This window comes from Geotrypetes seraphini, chromosome 4 (genome assembly GCF_902459505.1).
Source record: "Geotrypetes seraphini chromosome 4, aGeoSer1.1, whole genome shotgun sequence".
Lineage (NCBI taxonomy): Eukaryota > Metazoa > Chordata > Amphibia > Gymnophiona > Dermophiidae > Geotrypetes > Geotrypetes seraphini.
In genome coordinates, this window is record NC_047087.1 from 304,435,683 (window position 1) to 304,452,365 (window position 16,683).

At 43.7% G+C, this 16,683-nt stretch overlaps 1 protein-coding gene across 1 annotated transcript in view; it reads left to right on the forward strand.

The window, feature by feature from the left end:
* The first annotated feature begins 7,587 nt into the window (after positions 1 to 7,587).
* The window catches only part of MXI1 (MAX interactor 1, dimerization protein), a 127,088-nt gene continuing 117,992 nt past the window's right edge, over positions 7,588 to 16,683 (forward strand). Inside the window, exon 1 of the mRNA XM_033942124.1 lies at positions 7,588 to 7,902. Coding sequence (XP_033798015.1) covers positions 7,692 to 7,902 — 211 coding nt within the window. The 5' untranslated portion in view covers positions 7,588 to 7,691. The remainder of the gene's footprint in view (positions 7,903 to 16,683) is intronic.

The window sequence follows — 16,683 nt, forward strand, 5'->3', positions numbered from 1 at the left end:
TCCATTTTTTTCTTTGCATCTAATTAGCCCCTTTCTTCTGTCAGATCCTTTTTTTCTAAGATTAGGGCTTTTCTTTATTGGTTTGTTTTCAGCTAGCAGAGTAGGTGATCTAGAGCAGGGGTGTCCAACCTGCGGCCCTGTGAAGTATTTTGTGCAGCCCCAGTCGAGGGCGATGCAGTGTTTTCCTCTGCTGCCCCTGGGAGTTTACCATCTTGCCAGCTCCCTTCTGTGTCTTGCTGCAGCGTTTGAAAGTTTGTGCGGCCCCTGAAACTTTATTTTTGGCCAAAGCGGCCCAGTGAAGCCAAAAGGTTGGACACCCCTGATCTAGAGTAACTTAGCCGACGAGCTGACTCCAGGACAGTAAGAACGTGCAGGCCGAGGATCATGGTACCCAACGCAAGACTGCTGCAACGTTTCCAGAGACTTTCTTAGACTGGTAACTAGAGAATGACACAGTGGCGGTTTACCCGCGGCCACCGTGTTTAGCCGCGGGTAACCCACCGAAACGGGGAACGAAAACTAGCAGTTGCTGTGGGGACGGGGACAAGGCCATTCACCGCCCCTTGGAGCGGTGAATGGTCTTGTCCCCGCAGTGAGGCATGAAGGATCGCGCGGTCCCCGCAGCCCACACCCGCCTGCCCAATCGATCCTAGTGATTAGCCAGCTCTCTCCCTTCTCACCTTAGTTTGTAGGTTTTCTTTTTCGGCAACCCGCACACTATCAAAGAGCCGCGCACCCACTGCTGCTCAGTTTCGATCTTCTGCTCTGATGCAACCGGAAACAGGAAGTTGCAGCAGAGCATAAGATTGAACACTGAGCAGCTGCGTGTGCGCGTCGCCGAAAAAGCCTGCAAACTAAGGTGAGGAGAAGGGAGAGAGCTGGCTAAACACTAGGATCGATTGGGCAGAAGGGTGGGGGCTGCGGGGACCGTGCGATCGCCCGTGTTCCCGGCTCAAACTGGAAGGAGGGAGTGAAAGGGAAAAGGATTCTGGGCCAAGGGGATGAAGATGGAAAGAAAAACCCACAGCAGGAAAGAAAGGGAAGGACAGGCAGGTGAGCCAGATGCAGGGGGGGGGGGGGGAAGCTAGATGGGGTTGAAAAGAAGAGACACACTGGTATGGAAGAGGAAGATAGGGGAAATCTGGACACAGGAAGGTAACAGAAAGAGGGGAAATCATGTGCATGGGGCATAGGGACAGAAACATAAAGGGGACATGCCATGGGGATGGTATATGGACACGGGGGGGGGGGGGGGGGCAATGGCAGATACATAGGGGAGATATTAGAAATGGGGAAAATAGGAGCACAGAAGCGAGATGGTTTGTGGGGATGAGACAGGGACCGAGCTCGCAGGCTCCAGTGGCTTGTACAAATTACATTGTAACGTGCCACGAAAATATGAGGGAGGAAGGTAGATAGATAGGCCACGGGAGAGGAGCTGAAGGGTGGTAGAAAGGAACAGATGGTAAAGGAGGGAGGGAAGGGTGGTGGTGGAAAGGAATAGGACAGACATTGAAGGAGGGTGGAGAGGAACAGACCTTGAAGGGAAATGTGGAAGACAGAGTGGGAAGAAGACAGATGCCAGACTATGGGGGAGCGGAGGGAAGAAGATGGGTACTAGACCAATTGGGGGAGGGGGGTGAAGGAGAGGCACAGTAACAGCAAATGGAAGACGCAGAGAGAAGACACAGAGTGGATGGAAGGAATTGAATGAGAAGATGTGGAAAGCAGAAACCAGACAACAAAGGTAGAAAAAAAAATTCTATTTATTTATTTTTTGCTTTAGGATAAAGTAGTATATTAGTTGTGTAGATAAAAATTTATAAACAAAGCCCTGCCAGCTGAACATCTCTTTCTCTAGTTCAGCAGCAGGAACTTTGATTTATAAGGAATAAGCTAAATATTACAGTACTAAGGCTTATATGGATGTAGCGGTGACGGGGCGGTGAATGGGATGGCAGTGGCGGTGATGGGGCGGTGAAGGGAACGGCGGTGACGAGGATGGTGGGGTAGTGACGGGGACAGATTTTTTTCCCCATGTCATTCTCTACTGGTAACATTTTATGCACACCAATTTACTACATTAGGCCTCATTTATGCAAATGATATTCCTCAGACTTGAGTATTTGAAGTAGTGTCAGACCATTGAACTGTTGCCAATCCAGAGGGGTAACCTAATACGTCCTTTTGTCTCTGTAACTTATCCTATAGTATTAACATCTGGTTGTACCAACTGGTACCTATTTGAAGAGCTTAGCCGCTCTTCTCCTATTGCATCTAATACATCTTACAATTCCTTTTCTTCTTGAATCCCTTGATTGTGTAGTTATTTGGGAACCCTGTTAGGTATTGTGACACTTGCATCAACTTCAATCTAGAGGTATTTATACCACTCCACCAAGGGGGTCCACACTACTAAACTTGTGCCAGGAAGTTTTCACATCAGACATTTTAGGAGATTTGTTAAATTTACAAAACCCACTTCATCTCGATTCATCTGGATATGACTTCAGTCACATGATGGACAGTACTTCTTGTAGGTACGCCAACATGATACACATCTTCATAAGGAGAAAATTAAGTTGTAATAAAACATGATTTTCTCCCTAGTTCTGTGTTGGCATGCTGGATGCTAGTCATCCAGAAAATTCTGCATTTTATTCTTGCTTTTTAGGGGTATACAGCGATATAATTGTGTACAGTATCAATTTGATCACCTTTCCGTGTTCTTCTAACTAAAAATGCACAAGAAAACTTTAGAAAACAAGACTCCATCTAGTTTCTTATAGTTCCACTGTCCCTCTCTACATGCTAGCATTCTTGGGATAATTCAGTGTCTAATGGGGTATCTCTGGAATATGTGCAAGTTCTAAAAGCAAGCATACGCAACTACCTACAACTATCAACCCACAGTCAGAAACTCTTTTGCAGCTATTAGTCATAGGGTGGGGGACCCTTTCTGTGGGTAGAGAGATTATATTGTTGGTACACTTTGATGCTTTGTACACCATAAGAGCAGTTGTTGAGATTTTGTGGTATAGAAATGTGACTGAATTGGTTTTTCTCCAGGATGAATTTAGAAATCGGGGGATTAATCGGTGCCATGGGTCCTTGTTTCTACCTGTACGTGCTGGTGAATGAATGCAAATGGTTAAAAAGAAGTTGCAAATCTTTATTTAAAAAAAAACACAAACAACAAAAAATCTGATCGTATTTTAGAAAAAGGGTTACTCTTGCATGGTGGCTATGCAGTTTCTTTCAATGCCTAGCGCAACAGAATTTTTAAGTGTACTGTACTCTAATGAATTCAACTTCATTTTAAATTATACTTCATTTTGTTATGTTTCGTTTATAATGTTTTAATGAAATTTAAGAGCCAGACCGATGGCCCAGTGGTAGTTCTGCACTGAGATCCATGCTTGAATCTGGCTGTGGACTAACTGCTGCTGCTTGAGCAGCAGAAGCCAGGGCAACCCCGGGAAGGTAACAAATTCTACCTAATTTGAACAGCAATAGCTGTGGGTTGAAATTTTGGATGTAAACAAGGGAAGCAAGGCATCCTATCCAATCCACCCATCTTAAACCAACTACTCAGCTTTTCAGTCTCTTCCTTAGATATCTGTGCTTTATTTAACGCCGAGTATCCTCATCTCTACCTCCTCTGAGGAGTGTCCATATACACGATACCCTTCTATAAAATGTATATATCCTTAGCTTAGATCAGTGTTTCTCAACCTTTTTAAGCCCAGTACCTCCTAAGCCTAACAAATATCAACTGAGTACCCCGCCCAAGCTCCACCCCAGACCTGCACAAACTCTGCCACTGACTCCACCCCCATAATAATAGTACTAATTGTAATGCAATTTCTTCTATTCATTTTTCATATACACACAATATAATCTTATTAATACATAATGGTAACCATAAAATTTTTTTAAAAAAAACAAAACACACAGTACGCAGAGAAAATATTAATCATTTATATTTGGGGTTTTTTCAAAGAGGTCAAGGAAGATGACTTAAAATTATGCAATTTCACCTCAGTAACAACTATAGAAAAATAGACAAATATAGTGCAAAATATAGACAGCACATATAAATTCTCAAAACTGACATATTTTGATCACTAAATTGAAAATAAAATCATTTTTCCTACCTTTGTTGTCTGGTGATTTCATGAGTCTCTGGTTGCACTTCCTTCTGACTGTGCATCCAATATTTATTTATTTCTGCCTCCTGCATGCTTCCTCTTCTCCAGACCTCATTCCATTCCCCAACCAACATCTCTCTCTGACCCTCAAGTCCAACTTTTTCTTCCTCTTTCCCTGCCTGCCCCGGGCTGCTGATTCCTCCCTGCCTCACCGCCACACCCTCGAAGCCAACCCTGCCATCTGACACACTCCATTCCCCCCTTTTTTCTTCCTCTCTCTCTGCCTTTCCCTCTCCCCCAGAAGCCGACCCTGCCACCCAACACCCACTCCATTCCCCATCTTTTTCTTCCTCTCTCCTTGCCTGCCACCCCATGCTGAAGCCACTGCCACCGATTCCTCCCTTCCCCACCTGAAGCTGACACTGCCACCTGACACATTCCATTCCCACTCCCCCGCCGCAGCAGCACCAGGGACAGGACAGGCGCGTGCAGTAACTGCAAGCAGCCAGACCACAATCCTTCTCCCCCTGTCAATTCTGACATGAGAGAGAAGGTTCCAGACCAGCTAGGCAGCAATTGGCTGGCCCAGAACCTTCTCTCTGACATCAGAATTGATGTCGTGGAGGAAGGCTTGTGAGCTGACTGTGTGCAGTCGCTGTATGCGCCTGGTCCGTCCCATCACTGTTGCTGCTGCTGCTGCGGTGGGAATGGAACATGTTGGGTGGCAGGGTTGGCAGAGAGGAATTGGTTTCAATAGCTTGGGGTGGGGGGGGGGGGGCGTGAGAGGCAGCAACAGATTCAAGGCGGCAGCCAGCCTGCATACCCCAGGTAGAGAAACACTGGCTTATATAACTTCTGAGTCCCCTTTCATTCTCCTATGAGTCTTCACTCCAGAGCCACCTTTCCATTCAAAGACATCAAAGGCAGAGCATTTAAGCTGCCAGCAGCCTGAAGATTGTAAGCTGTAGCATGGGGAAGGTAGAGGTTTCCCACTGGGGTGCCAGACTGGAAGCCTATTTGCATCCTCCCCTGCAGAACACAGATTGGGAAACACTGCTCTGCACTATTCCTCAAGGTTTTCTAGAGCCCTCTTTCTGTTCTCCATACCTTCCAAAGTCTCTACTGTGTTGTAGCTTTTGGAAAATTCTTCAAGGAAACCATTCCTGACAACCCTTCTGTGATAAGACTTATGGAAACACTGAGGAGGAAGACTGCTGCTGCATCCAGTATGAGTGAGAATCCTCATGAATGAAGGTCCAAGGACCCTTAATAGTCTTCTCCAGTAAGTTCCTACTAGGTTGAAAGCTAATATGTGGAGGAAGGCAAGACATGGCCTCTACTGTAGAGAGTTGTGTGGGGACAGAAATCCCACCCGCTAGAATCCCACCTGCCAGAATCCCCTCCGTCCCCGCGAGGAATCCCCGCCCGTCCCCATAAAAAGCAGCAATTAGTTCTGACAGGATCATCAATTCCACAGTTTCTTCTATGTTTGCGCTGCTATTTTCCTTGTGGAAAATCTTTGGTGGAACCCTTTTTTTGTTTTCTGTTCAGGTAATTAACTTATATTCCCCTCTTTTATTAAGGCGTGCTCGCCGATTTAGCATGCGCTAAGTGCTAACGCGTCCATAGAATATAATGGACATAGAAACATAGAAAGATGACAGCAGAAAAGGGCTACAACCCATCAAGTCTGCCCACTCTACTGACCCACCTCATTAAGTCTGAGTGCTAATGACCTAGTTCCTTAACTCGACCCTCGTAGGGATCCCACGTGGATGTCCCATTTATTCTTAAAGTCGAGCACGCTGGTGGCCTTGATCACCTGCACCGGAAGTTTGTTCCAGTGATCTACCACCCTTTCTGTGAAGAAATACTTCCTGGTGTCACCACTAAATTTCCCTCCTCTGAGTTTGAGCGAGTGCCCCCTTGTGACTGAGGGTCCTTTGGGAAAGAATATGTCGTTTTCCACCTCGACACGTCAAGCATTTAGCACGCACTAAATTGGCTAGCACGCCTTAGTAAAATAGGGGGTTTATACATTAATTACCTGAACAGAAAACAAAAAAAGGGTTCCACCAAAGATTCCACTAGGAAAACAGCAGCGCAAACACAAAAGAAACTGAAATTGATGATCCTGATGAAATATATATTTGAAAAAGGTACAGATGAATTCAAAAATAAAACACAGTTAAAGATTTCATCAGGATCATCAATTCCACAATTTCTTTTATGTTTAAATTAATTACCTGACTGCTGGCTGCCGAATCCTCCTGCCCCTCTGAAAACATATTGGATAATTGACGTGAAGGGGAGGACAGAAGGAAGGAAAGATGGGGGCAGGAAGAAATAAATGGGACAAAAAATGTTTGCGGATGAAGGGGAAGAAATAAGGAAATGTAAAGCTACTAGAGGAGTGAGGAGAGAAGTGGCAATGGTAGAACTATGTGGTTATTGGAGGAATAGAAAGGACATGAGTGAGAGGAAGATGGCAAACGCAGGGAGTAGAAATGTGGTCACGGGGAATAGGAGACCAAGTAAAAGTGAGACAGAATATGGGAGAATTAAGAGCATGAAGGAAAGAGAAAAAGTTGATAAGCACCGCCGCCAGATCAATCAGTAAGGCTTTCAGCTGTGTGCATGCTGAGCTCACTGCTCAGCATGGCTGTTTCTGCCATGGCGCCGGACTGGTCTCTCAGCTGCATTATCAGAATTTAGGTAGTCCTCAGAAAGTTGAACCCTGCTTCTACCCCCGTGGGAGTCCCATGGGCCAGAGGTGGGGTCCTCGTGGGATTCCTGCGATCCCCGTTCAGACCTCTACTCTACTGTTTTGTTGGATATCTAGAGGAAATCTAGTGCTACCATTTATTGGCCCCCTCCCCCTCCCAAAAAATCACAATTCTATTAGTTTTCATGGGTATATTATGTTAACTTTTTTCCTCGAATGGCAAACAGCTTTAGTATCTACAAATAGAAATTAACATAATGATTGAAATACATACTGTACATCTTTTTAAAGAATAGCTGAAAGAGCCATCTTATCTATGCCCCAGTTTGATGGGCAGCCATTTGCCTTATTAATTAATCTGGTGCAACAGCTCCTAGTAGCTTAAATCGATTTATTGCCAAGAGTTTCCTTGTTCTCTGCCACATAATTCTGTGTGCAAGGTGCGCCTAGCCCAGGGGTGGTCAACTCCGGTCCTTGAGGGCCATAATCCAGTCGAGTTTTCCCCAATGAATATGCATTGAAAGCAGTGCATGCAACTAGATCTCATACATATTCATTGGGGAAATCCTGAAAACCTGACCAGAATTGCCCACCCCTGGCCTAGCCACAGGATGAAGGGCCACATGTTCACCTTCTCCTAAAATAGGCGAGCACTAGGACCGCTGCGGAGTCTTTCTATATTCCAAGCTGTCCTGCTTGCCTCTTCACTCAGTCCAACAATCTGTTAGGGAGAAAGACAACAAGCAAGTCTGAGGGCGTCCTGCACCCTTTCTTGAAACGAGACACAGAGGGCAAAGAAAGCAAAACCAAAAAATATGGGGAAACGAGGACGGCCAAGAAAAGACGTGAAATCGCAAGACGATCTGATGGACTTCTCTTGCAACCAGCAAGAGCCCAAAGACCTGCACGTCAGTGTCATCTTCAACAGCGAAGACTCGATGCAAGAAATTAACACTTTTCCCCGAAATGTGGAGATCTTGTTGGAGGCTGCCAGCTATTTGGAGCAGGTCGAGAAAGAAAACAAAAGTAAGTCTGATTTTTTTTCCCCCATAGCAGCCAGCACTGACTAGTGCTGACAGAGGAACAAAACGCTGGAGGCTTCAACAAAGAAAGTAAGCCACTCGCCTTTGATGCCTGCCAGACCACACTTAAAAACTGTTGTTAATTTGCAGACTAGACAAAGCCCTTGCACAAACCCACACAAATAACGTTAATATTGCCTTGCATTAGGAGAAGGCTCAGTTTAGTCTAGCCCTTAAACTTTCCGCTTAGCAAAATTCCAGGCTATTGTAAGGACAAAGCCTTCAATGAGATTTTTTTGTTGTTGCAATAGCTGTTCATGTGTTTGTACATGGGCTGGATGAATGTACAGAATACCAGGCCTGTGTAACAGATCTGCATGCGTGTGCAAACTAAAAAAAAAGCTAATTTGAAGTGCAGAGCTAAATAAGCTGAAACTGAGAATCTGTCATGAAAAGTGTAGATTTTAAATAGACCACAGAACAAGCTGTAAAAAATGTTGATTACTTCTCAATATAATCAGAATTTCATGCAGATTTGTATAGCAGAGTATTTCATGAGTGCCCCAAAAAGTTTGGTTTTATCTGCTAAAAGTCAAAGGAGAAAACGATTCAGTTGTTGGTGGTTTCTTTTTTTTTTTTTTTTTTATAATTTCATGAGGTTTTTCATGTATATTCCAAACGTGACTGGTATTTGAATTGTTAATTTTATGAAACATTCAAACAAAAACTGATCCAGCGACCAAAGTAATCAGTAGTTTCTCCTGGTGTAATTGTCATTCTCGAAAAGTCTGGTAAATGCATAGCTTGTGTCTCCTATTTGCCCCCCCCCCCTCCTCCTCCCCCCGGTTCGAGGCTCGTGTTCATTAATTCTTGCTAATCTAGTTAAGTATTTTTAGAAAGAGCTTAGTTTGCAGAGCTTCATGGAAATCTCGTGTCTGTACTAACACACGACGTAAAAAACCCCCCAAAACAACCAACATTTATGGTCATCGTCGTTTTGAGGCCTTTACAGCGTATAGAATTAACTAAGCCAGATGTATTATTTGTTTAGTGATGGAAGCTTTTCACCATGTACATTTGTTGCATGGTGTATATTTTATGTTAAGCTAATAAGAGCTTCTATCAACTCCAAAGTGAGATGGTTGCAGGGTAAGGCCTTTGCCCAGACACTAGTGCATGCAGTCTTTTCATTAACCTCGAGACGTTGGGGGGGGGGGGGGGGGGGGGTCCGTCTGTCTGCTGCCTCTTTGACCCCGAGATCCGTTTCAGTGTAGGATTTTTAAACAGCAGTTCGCAGCACAGTTACTCACATGATCGCTATAACTTGCTATCCTTAGTTTTGGATGATCAAATCAAAGTAAAGCGTCTAATATTCTCTTAGGGTTAAATCCGTGATGCAGAATTGAATACACGCAGTTCTGCATTCTTAATTGTGCAGGCTAGTTTGCCAAAGCGGCGCAGATTCTCCAGGGCCTTTCTCTGTAGGGCCGGAAAGATCCTGTAGACGTGGAAAGGTTCCAAGCTCCGCAATTAAATGCGTAGAGGCTCATTAAAACATGAGAGAGCGCAGCACTCTGCAGACAGGATCAGTTAGCTGAGAGAAGTCCCTCGGAGCCTGGCAACTAATGCAAGACTCGTACCACTGCCACCTCAGGTGCACGCTCACCGCCTTCTTACGCCCAGCCTCGGCATTCATTTCCTCCTCCCAGTTGGCGACACATGGCTTCCACATGGAGACAAGCTCCTGTGCTCCTATTGGACTTGACCGCGATGTGGGGGGCGGGGTTACGAGACATATCACGAATCAGATGTTCTCTTCTCCATCGATGTCACACGGTTGCTAAGCCTGCAGGCTGGTGGGTGTGGTGATCAGTTTAGAACAGGGTTTCTTGGGAGTTGTAGTTAGATGGTGTCACTGCTTGGCTTTAAGGAACAGGCTGTGTCTGGCGGTGTCTTCTCGCTGTTGGGATCAAACCTAAGCAGGATCTATAACTTAAGTATCTTCTTGCTACAGTTAAACTATTTCTGAATTAGAAAAACATGATCTTTACACGTCCAAAATGTGTCTTTTAACCATGGGTTTTGTTGTAATATTTTAAGAACATAAGGATAGCCTTACTGGGTCTGACCAATGGTCCATCAAGCCCAGTAGCCCGTTCTCATGGTGGCCAATCCAGGTCACTAGTACCTGGCCAAAATCCAACATGAAGCAATATTCCATGCTACCAATACAAGGCAAGCAGTGGCTTCTCCTGTGTCTTTCTCAATAACAGACTATGGACTTTTCCTCCAGGACCTTGTCCAAACCTTTCTTAAAACCAACTAGCTATGCTATCCGCTCTTACCACATCCTCTGGCAACGCATTCCAGAGCTTAACCATTCTCTGAGCAAAAAAAAAAAAATTCCTCCAATTGGTTTTAAAAGTATTTCCCTGTAACTTCATCGAGTGTCCCCTAGTCTTTGTAATTTTTGACGGAGCGAAAAATCGATCTACTTGTAGGTTATTTTATTTATAAGTTTGTGAGTGACATTGCTGAAGGGTTAGAAGGAAAAGTATGCCTTTTTGCAGATGAGACCAAGATTTGTAACAGAGTAGACACTGAAGAGGGAGTGGAAAATATGAAAAAGGATCTGCAAAAGTTAGAGGAATGGTCTAATTCAATACAAAGAAATTCAGAGTAATGCATTTGGGGATTAATAATAGGAAGGAACCGTATATGCTGGGAGGAGAGAAGTTGATATGCACGGACGGGGAGAGGGACCTTGGGGTGATAGTGTACGAAGATCTAAAGGCGAAAAAACAGTGTGACAAGGCAGTGGCTGCTGCCAGAAGGATTCTGGGCTGTATAAAGAGAGGCGTAGTCAGTAGAAGGAAGAAGGTGTTGATGCCCCTGTACAGGTCATTGGTGAGGCTCCACTTGGAGTATTGTGTTCAGTTTTGGAGACCGTATCTGGCGAAAGACGTAAGAAGACTTGAGGCGGTCCAGAGGAGGGCGACGAAAATGATAGGAGGCTTGCGCCAGAAGACGTATGAGGAGAGACTGGAAGCCCTGAATATGTATACCCTAGAGGAAAGGAGAGACAGGGGAGATATGATTCAGACGTTCAAATACTTGAAGGGTATTAACGTAGAACAAAATCTTTTCCAGAGAAAAGAAAATGGTAAAACCAGAGGACATAATTTGAGGTTGAGGGGTGTTAGATTCAGGGGCAATATAAGGAAATTCTACTTTATGGAGAGGGTAGTGGATGCCTGGAATGCGCTCCCGAGAGAGGTGGTGGAGAGTAAAACTGTGACTGAGTTCAAAGAAGCATGGGATGAACACAGAGGATCTAGAATAATATTAAATATTGAACTAGGCCAGTACTGGGCAGACTTGCACGGTCTGTGTCTGTATATGGCTGTTTGGTGGAGGATGGGCTGGGGAGGGCTTCAATGGCTGGGAGTGTAGATGGCCTGGAGTAAGTCTTAACAGAAATTTCGGCAGTGGGAACCCAAGCACAGTACCAGGGAGAGCTTTGGATTCTTGCTCAGAAATAGCTAAGAAGAAAAAATTAAGAAATTTAGATTGAATCAGGTTGGGCAGACTGGATGGACCATTCGGGTCTTTATCTGCCGTCATCTACTATGTTACTATGTATATTTGTACTTTGAGGAAACCTAAAAAAAAAAAAAAAAGAATACTAATTGCAGCTATGATCAAACAGTTACCATAGACCTAGTTTGGGTTGGACATGGGATGCAGCTCTCTGCCACCCAGCATTACAGGAGCTGAATTGGTGGTCCTCCATCAACTACTAACATGCCTTCTTTATACTCCCTCCCCCTAAAGTAAGGAGACAAAACAATGTTAGGGAACTTGTACATTTACACAATTATATTTGCAGTACATGTAACCACTGTATTCCAAATGTTCACACTGTTTACTAGAGCATCTGTCACAACATATTTTTGTTTTAGTCTGACTGAAGAGCTATGGGCATCTAATAATAACAACTGTTTATATACCACAGGACTGTGAACTTTTATGCAGTTTACAATGGTTAAAAAATGCTACAAATTGAGTAAAACTAACAAAGTAAAAGGTAGTGATTAACAGCGCTATGTTTTTAGGTGTCTCCTAAATTACTCATAAGTATTAGCAAGCATAAGTGGTTGTTCCAGATCTTTACCCCATAATGCTGCCTGATGGGAGAAAAGATGTTGATGTCTTTTAAATTCACATCCTCTAACCGGTGGAGAAACAAAATTCAAGTGTGAGCTTCTCTTATGTCTATTGGTTGAGAAAGAGAAAAGGTCAGTTATAGATTTAGGGGCTAAACCAAATAGTACCTTAAAACAAAAACATCCAAAGATATTACTTACTTTCCTCACTTCTACATCAGATTTTTGTATTGTGTGTGGTACCTAAAGTATTTTGAATGTTAAGAGTAATATTCCGTAGTATGCAGTGGCGTACCAAGGGGGGGGGGGCGAGGGGGGGCAGTCTGTCCCAGATGCACGGCCCAAGGGGGAGAATAGGCTGCCGCCAGGGAAAGGCTGCCATTGCTGTCATCAGGAACAAGTTGGCGCCAAGTTCTCCCTCCCTGCTTCTCTTCCCTGCGAGCCAACCAACTCTAGCCGTCCAACGTCAATTCTGACGTCGGAGAGGACATTCTGGGCCAGGCAATCGCTGCCTGGCTGGCCCGGAATGTCCTTTCTGACTTTAGAATTGACGTCGGGCAGCAAGAGTTGGTCGGCCCGCGGGGAAGAGAAGCAGGGGGAACTCGGCACCGGCCTGTTTCCGATGGCCAGTGGCAGCCTTTCCCCGGCGGCGGTGGCAGCAGCATGTTTCCCAATGGCGGTGGCATGGGGGAGGGCAGGGAGAAAGAAAGAAAGGGGGGGGAGACAGGGAGTCAGAAAGAAAGAAAGAGGGCAGGGTGAAAGAAAGAAACGGGGCACGGAGAGAGAGAGAGAGAGAGAGAAAGACAAACAGAAAGAAAGGGGGCATGGGGAGAGAGAAAGAAAGAAGGGGACAGGGTGAAAGAAAGAAAGAAATGGGGCACGGAGAGAGAAAGACAGACATACAGAAAGAAAGGGGGCATGGAGAGAGAAAGAAAGAAGGGGACAGGATGAAACAAAGAAAAAGTTGGGGGAGGGAATGAGGTCTGGAGGAGAGGAAGCATACAGGAGGCTGAAAGAAGGGAAGAAATATTGGATGCATAGTCAGAAGAATAAAGTGCAACCAGAGACTGATGAAATTACCAAACAAAGGTAGGAAAAATGATTTTATTTTCAATTTAGTGATCAAAATGTGTCCGTTTTGAGAATTTATATATGCTGTCTATATTTTGCACTATGGCCCCCTTTTACTAAACCGCAATAGCAGTTTTTAGCACAAGGAGCCTATGAGCGTCGAGAGCAGCATGGGGCATTCAGTGCAGCTCCCTGCGCTAAAAAACGCTATCGCGGTTTAGTAAAAAGGGATGGGGTATATTTGTCTATTTTTGTCTATTTGTTACTGAGGTGACATTGCATAAAGTCATCTGCCTTGACCTCTTTGAAAACCCGCGGAATATAAATGATAATTAACATATTCTCTGCGTACAGCGTGCTTTGTGTTTTTAAAATATTATTGTTGGTAGATCATTTTGACTTGGCCACAAAGGTAAGGGGGAGGGAGGGAGGGGAGCTGTTGAAAGACATCTAGTAATCCTTGCAGGCTTGACTGTGCAGGGAATTATTTTTGTAAAATCATGTTTTGTTATGTGACTGGCATTATTTAGACTTTAATTTCTATGAATGAATAGAATGAAAATGATATAAAATTACTTGCTTGTTTTTATGTGCATGCGCCAAAGGAAAGTGGAGAGAGAGTGGGCTGAGGACGCTGAAGGGAAATGGGGAAGAAAGAGTGGGGAGAAGATGCTGATTTATAAATTGACAATTGTACAGAATATTGTTTCTTTTTATACTTTAATATAATAAGTTCAATATAAAACAATTACATTACATTACATTACATTACATTACATTAGGGATTTCTATTCCGCCATTACCTTGCGGTTCAAGGCGGATTACAAAAAGGTTAGTTTAAGGACAGAATTACAATGAATACAGAATTACAGAGTTACAGAATAACAGAATTATATGAATTGTAGAGAATAGCTTGAGAGGTAATATGAAGATATTGAGGGCTTTTAGTGGTCGTGTTGTTATTTCTGTTTTAGGAATTTCTTGAAAAGTGTGGTTTTTATTTCTTTTCTGAACGTCTTATAGTCTGGGGTGGTCATCAGAAGGTTGGAGATTTGGTTATCTAGTCTTGCAGCTTGTGTGGCCAGGAGGCCGTCATGTAGTTTTGTTCTTTTCACTTCTTTGGATGGGGGGGGGTATGAATGGGGAGTGCGTTTTTCTGTGTCTGGTGCTGGTTGCTTGGATGAGGCGATTGTTCAGGTATGATGGGCTGTCTCCGTGTAGTGTTTTAAATAATATGCAGTAAAATTTAAATTGGATTCTTTCTTGGATTGGGAGCCAGTGTGAGTTGATGTAGGCTTCAGTGATGTGGTCGTGTTTTTTCAATGAATAGACGAGTCTTAAGGCTGTATTTTGGATTGTTTGGAGTTGTCTTATCGTATTTGCCGGACATGGGAGGAAGAGAATGTTACAGTAGTCCAGTATTCCTAGTATTAGGGATTGTACTATAAGTAGGAATTGTGTGCTTTCAAAGAATTTTCGGACTTGTCTCAGGTTTCTCATGATTGCGAATGATTTTTGAGTTGTTTTGTTTATTTGTGGCTGCATTGTGCAGCATCTGTCTATGGTCATGCCTAGTAGTTTTATGGTTGTTTGGATGGGATATTTGGTTGCGTTTATGTCAAGGATGGATGTGGTTTGGATCTTGTCGTTTTCTAGGAGGATGAATTTGGTTTTGTCTTGATTGAGTTTAAGTTTGTGATTTCCCATCCAGGTTGTGACTGCTTCCATTGTTTGGTGAAGTTCCTCTGTCATGGTAGGTTTGGAATGATCGTATGGGATGAGGATGGTGATGTCATCCGCGTAGCTATAGGATGTTAGGCCTAGATTATTTAGATGGGTTCCTAGAGAGGCAGTGTATAGATTGAAGAGGGTGGGGGATAGTGGAGATCCTTGTGGTACGCCGCATGGGTTTGACCAGGATTCTGATTTTTCTTTGTTTGATTTTACTCTGTAGGTTCTGAGTTTTAGGAATCCTTTGAACCAGGAGTATACTTTGTCTGAGATGCCTATTGCATCTAGTATCTGTAGAAGGATGTTGTGGTCTACTAGGTCGAATGCTGCCGATAGGTCCAGTTGTATGAGTAGCATTTTTTTCCCTATACTAAGTTGTTGTCTGATGGTATCCATGAGGGAACCTAGTAATGTTTCTGTGCTGAAATTTGTTCTGAATCCTGATTGCGTGGGGTGTAGTAGGTTGTGATCCTCTATGTAATTGGTGAGGAGTTTGGCTACTAGGCCTTCTGTAATTTTGACATATAGCGGAATTGAGGCTATAGGTCTATAGTTGGAAGGGAGGTTTTGTGGTGCCTTTGGGTCTTTTTGGATTGGGGTGATGACAATTTCGCTGAGGTTGTCAGGGAATGTGCCCTCTGTGAGCGTGAATTGGATCCATTGTAGAATTATGGTGCGGAACTTTATACTAGAGGTGGTAAGGAGATATGAGGGGCAATGGTTGAGGTCACAGGAGGCATGGCTGTATTTTTTGTATAATTTGTTAAATTCTGGCCATTTTATGTTTGGGAATTGAGACCAAGTTCTGTCTGCTGCGATTGCCTCTTTTCCTGTGGGGTGGATTGTGATTGGATTTTGGTTGGATGGGTTGAGTATGAGTGTGGCTCTGGTGTTGGTGATTTTATTCTTGAAATGTTCTGCTAAGATGGTGGATGATGGTGGAGGTGTGTTGGTGGTGGTAGTGTATGGTTTGGTGTCTGTTAATTCTTTTAGTATTTGGAAAATTTTTTTGGAATCTTGTGTTTCTGTGCCTATGAGCTTGGTATAGTAACTTTTCCTCTTGTCTTTTAGTAGATTTTTGTATTGTTTGTTGATTTTTTTCCAGTCGGTTTTTGTTTGTTCTTGATTCTTTTTTCTCCATTTTCTTTCTAATCTTCTACACTGTCTTTTGAGTTGGAGTAATTCGTTATCAAACCATTGGTCTGATTTCCTTCTGATTCTGGTTTTGGTTTGTAGGGGTGCCAGATTATCAAGTATGTTGGTGGATACATTTTTCCAGTGGTCGATGAACTTTTTTGGGTCGCAGTCTTGGATGGTTTCGTCTACCTTTGACCAGAAGATGGTTGGGTCGATATGTTTGCGTGAGGTATATGTGGTTTTTTTTGTTTGAGGTGTGTGTTTGGTTTTGGTCCAGTTGATGTTGAAGTTGAAGATGTAGTGGTCTGACCATAGGGATGGGGACCATGTTCCGTTAGGGGTTTGGATTTCTTGATTGGTTGGTTGGTGAGTCATGAATGCTGCAATGTCCAGTTGATGACCTTTTTCATGAGTGGTTTGTGGGTTTAGGATCTTGAAGGATAATGCATTGAGGAAGGATAAACAGTTGTTTGCTGGTGTGGAGGTTTGATCTTCTAGGTGTAGGTTTAGGTCTCCTAGTATGAGATTGTAGTCAGCTGTTAGTGAGTTTTGGTAGATGAAGTTTTCAAATTCGGGCTTCACTGTGGTCCAGTTTCCTGGTGTTATGTAGCAGAGTAGGCAGTTTAGAGAGTTTTTTAGTGTTGTGTTTGTGAGTTGGCACGCTAGGAAATCCAATTGTG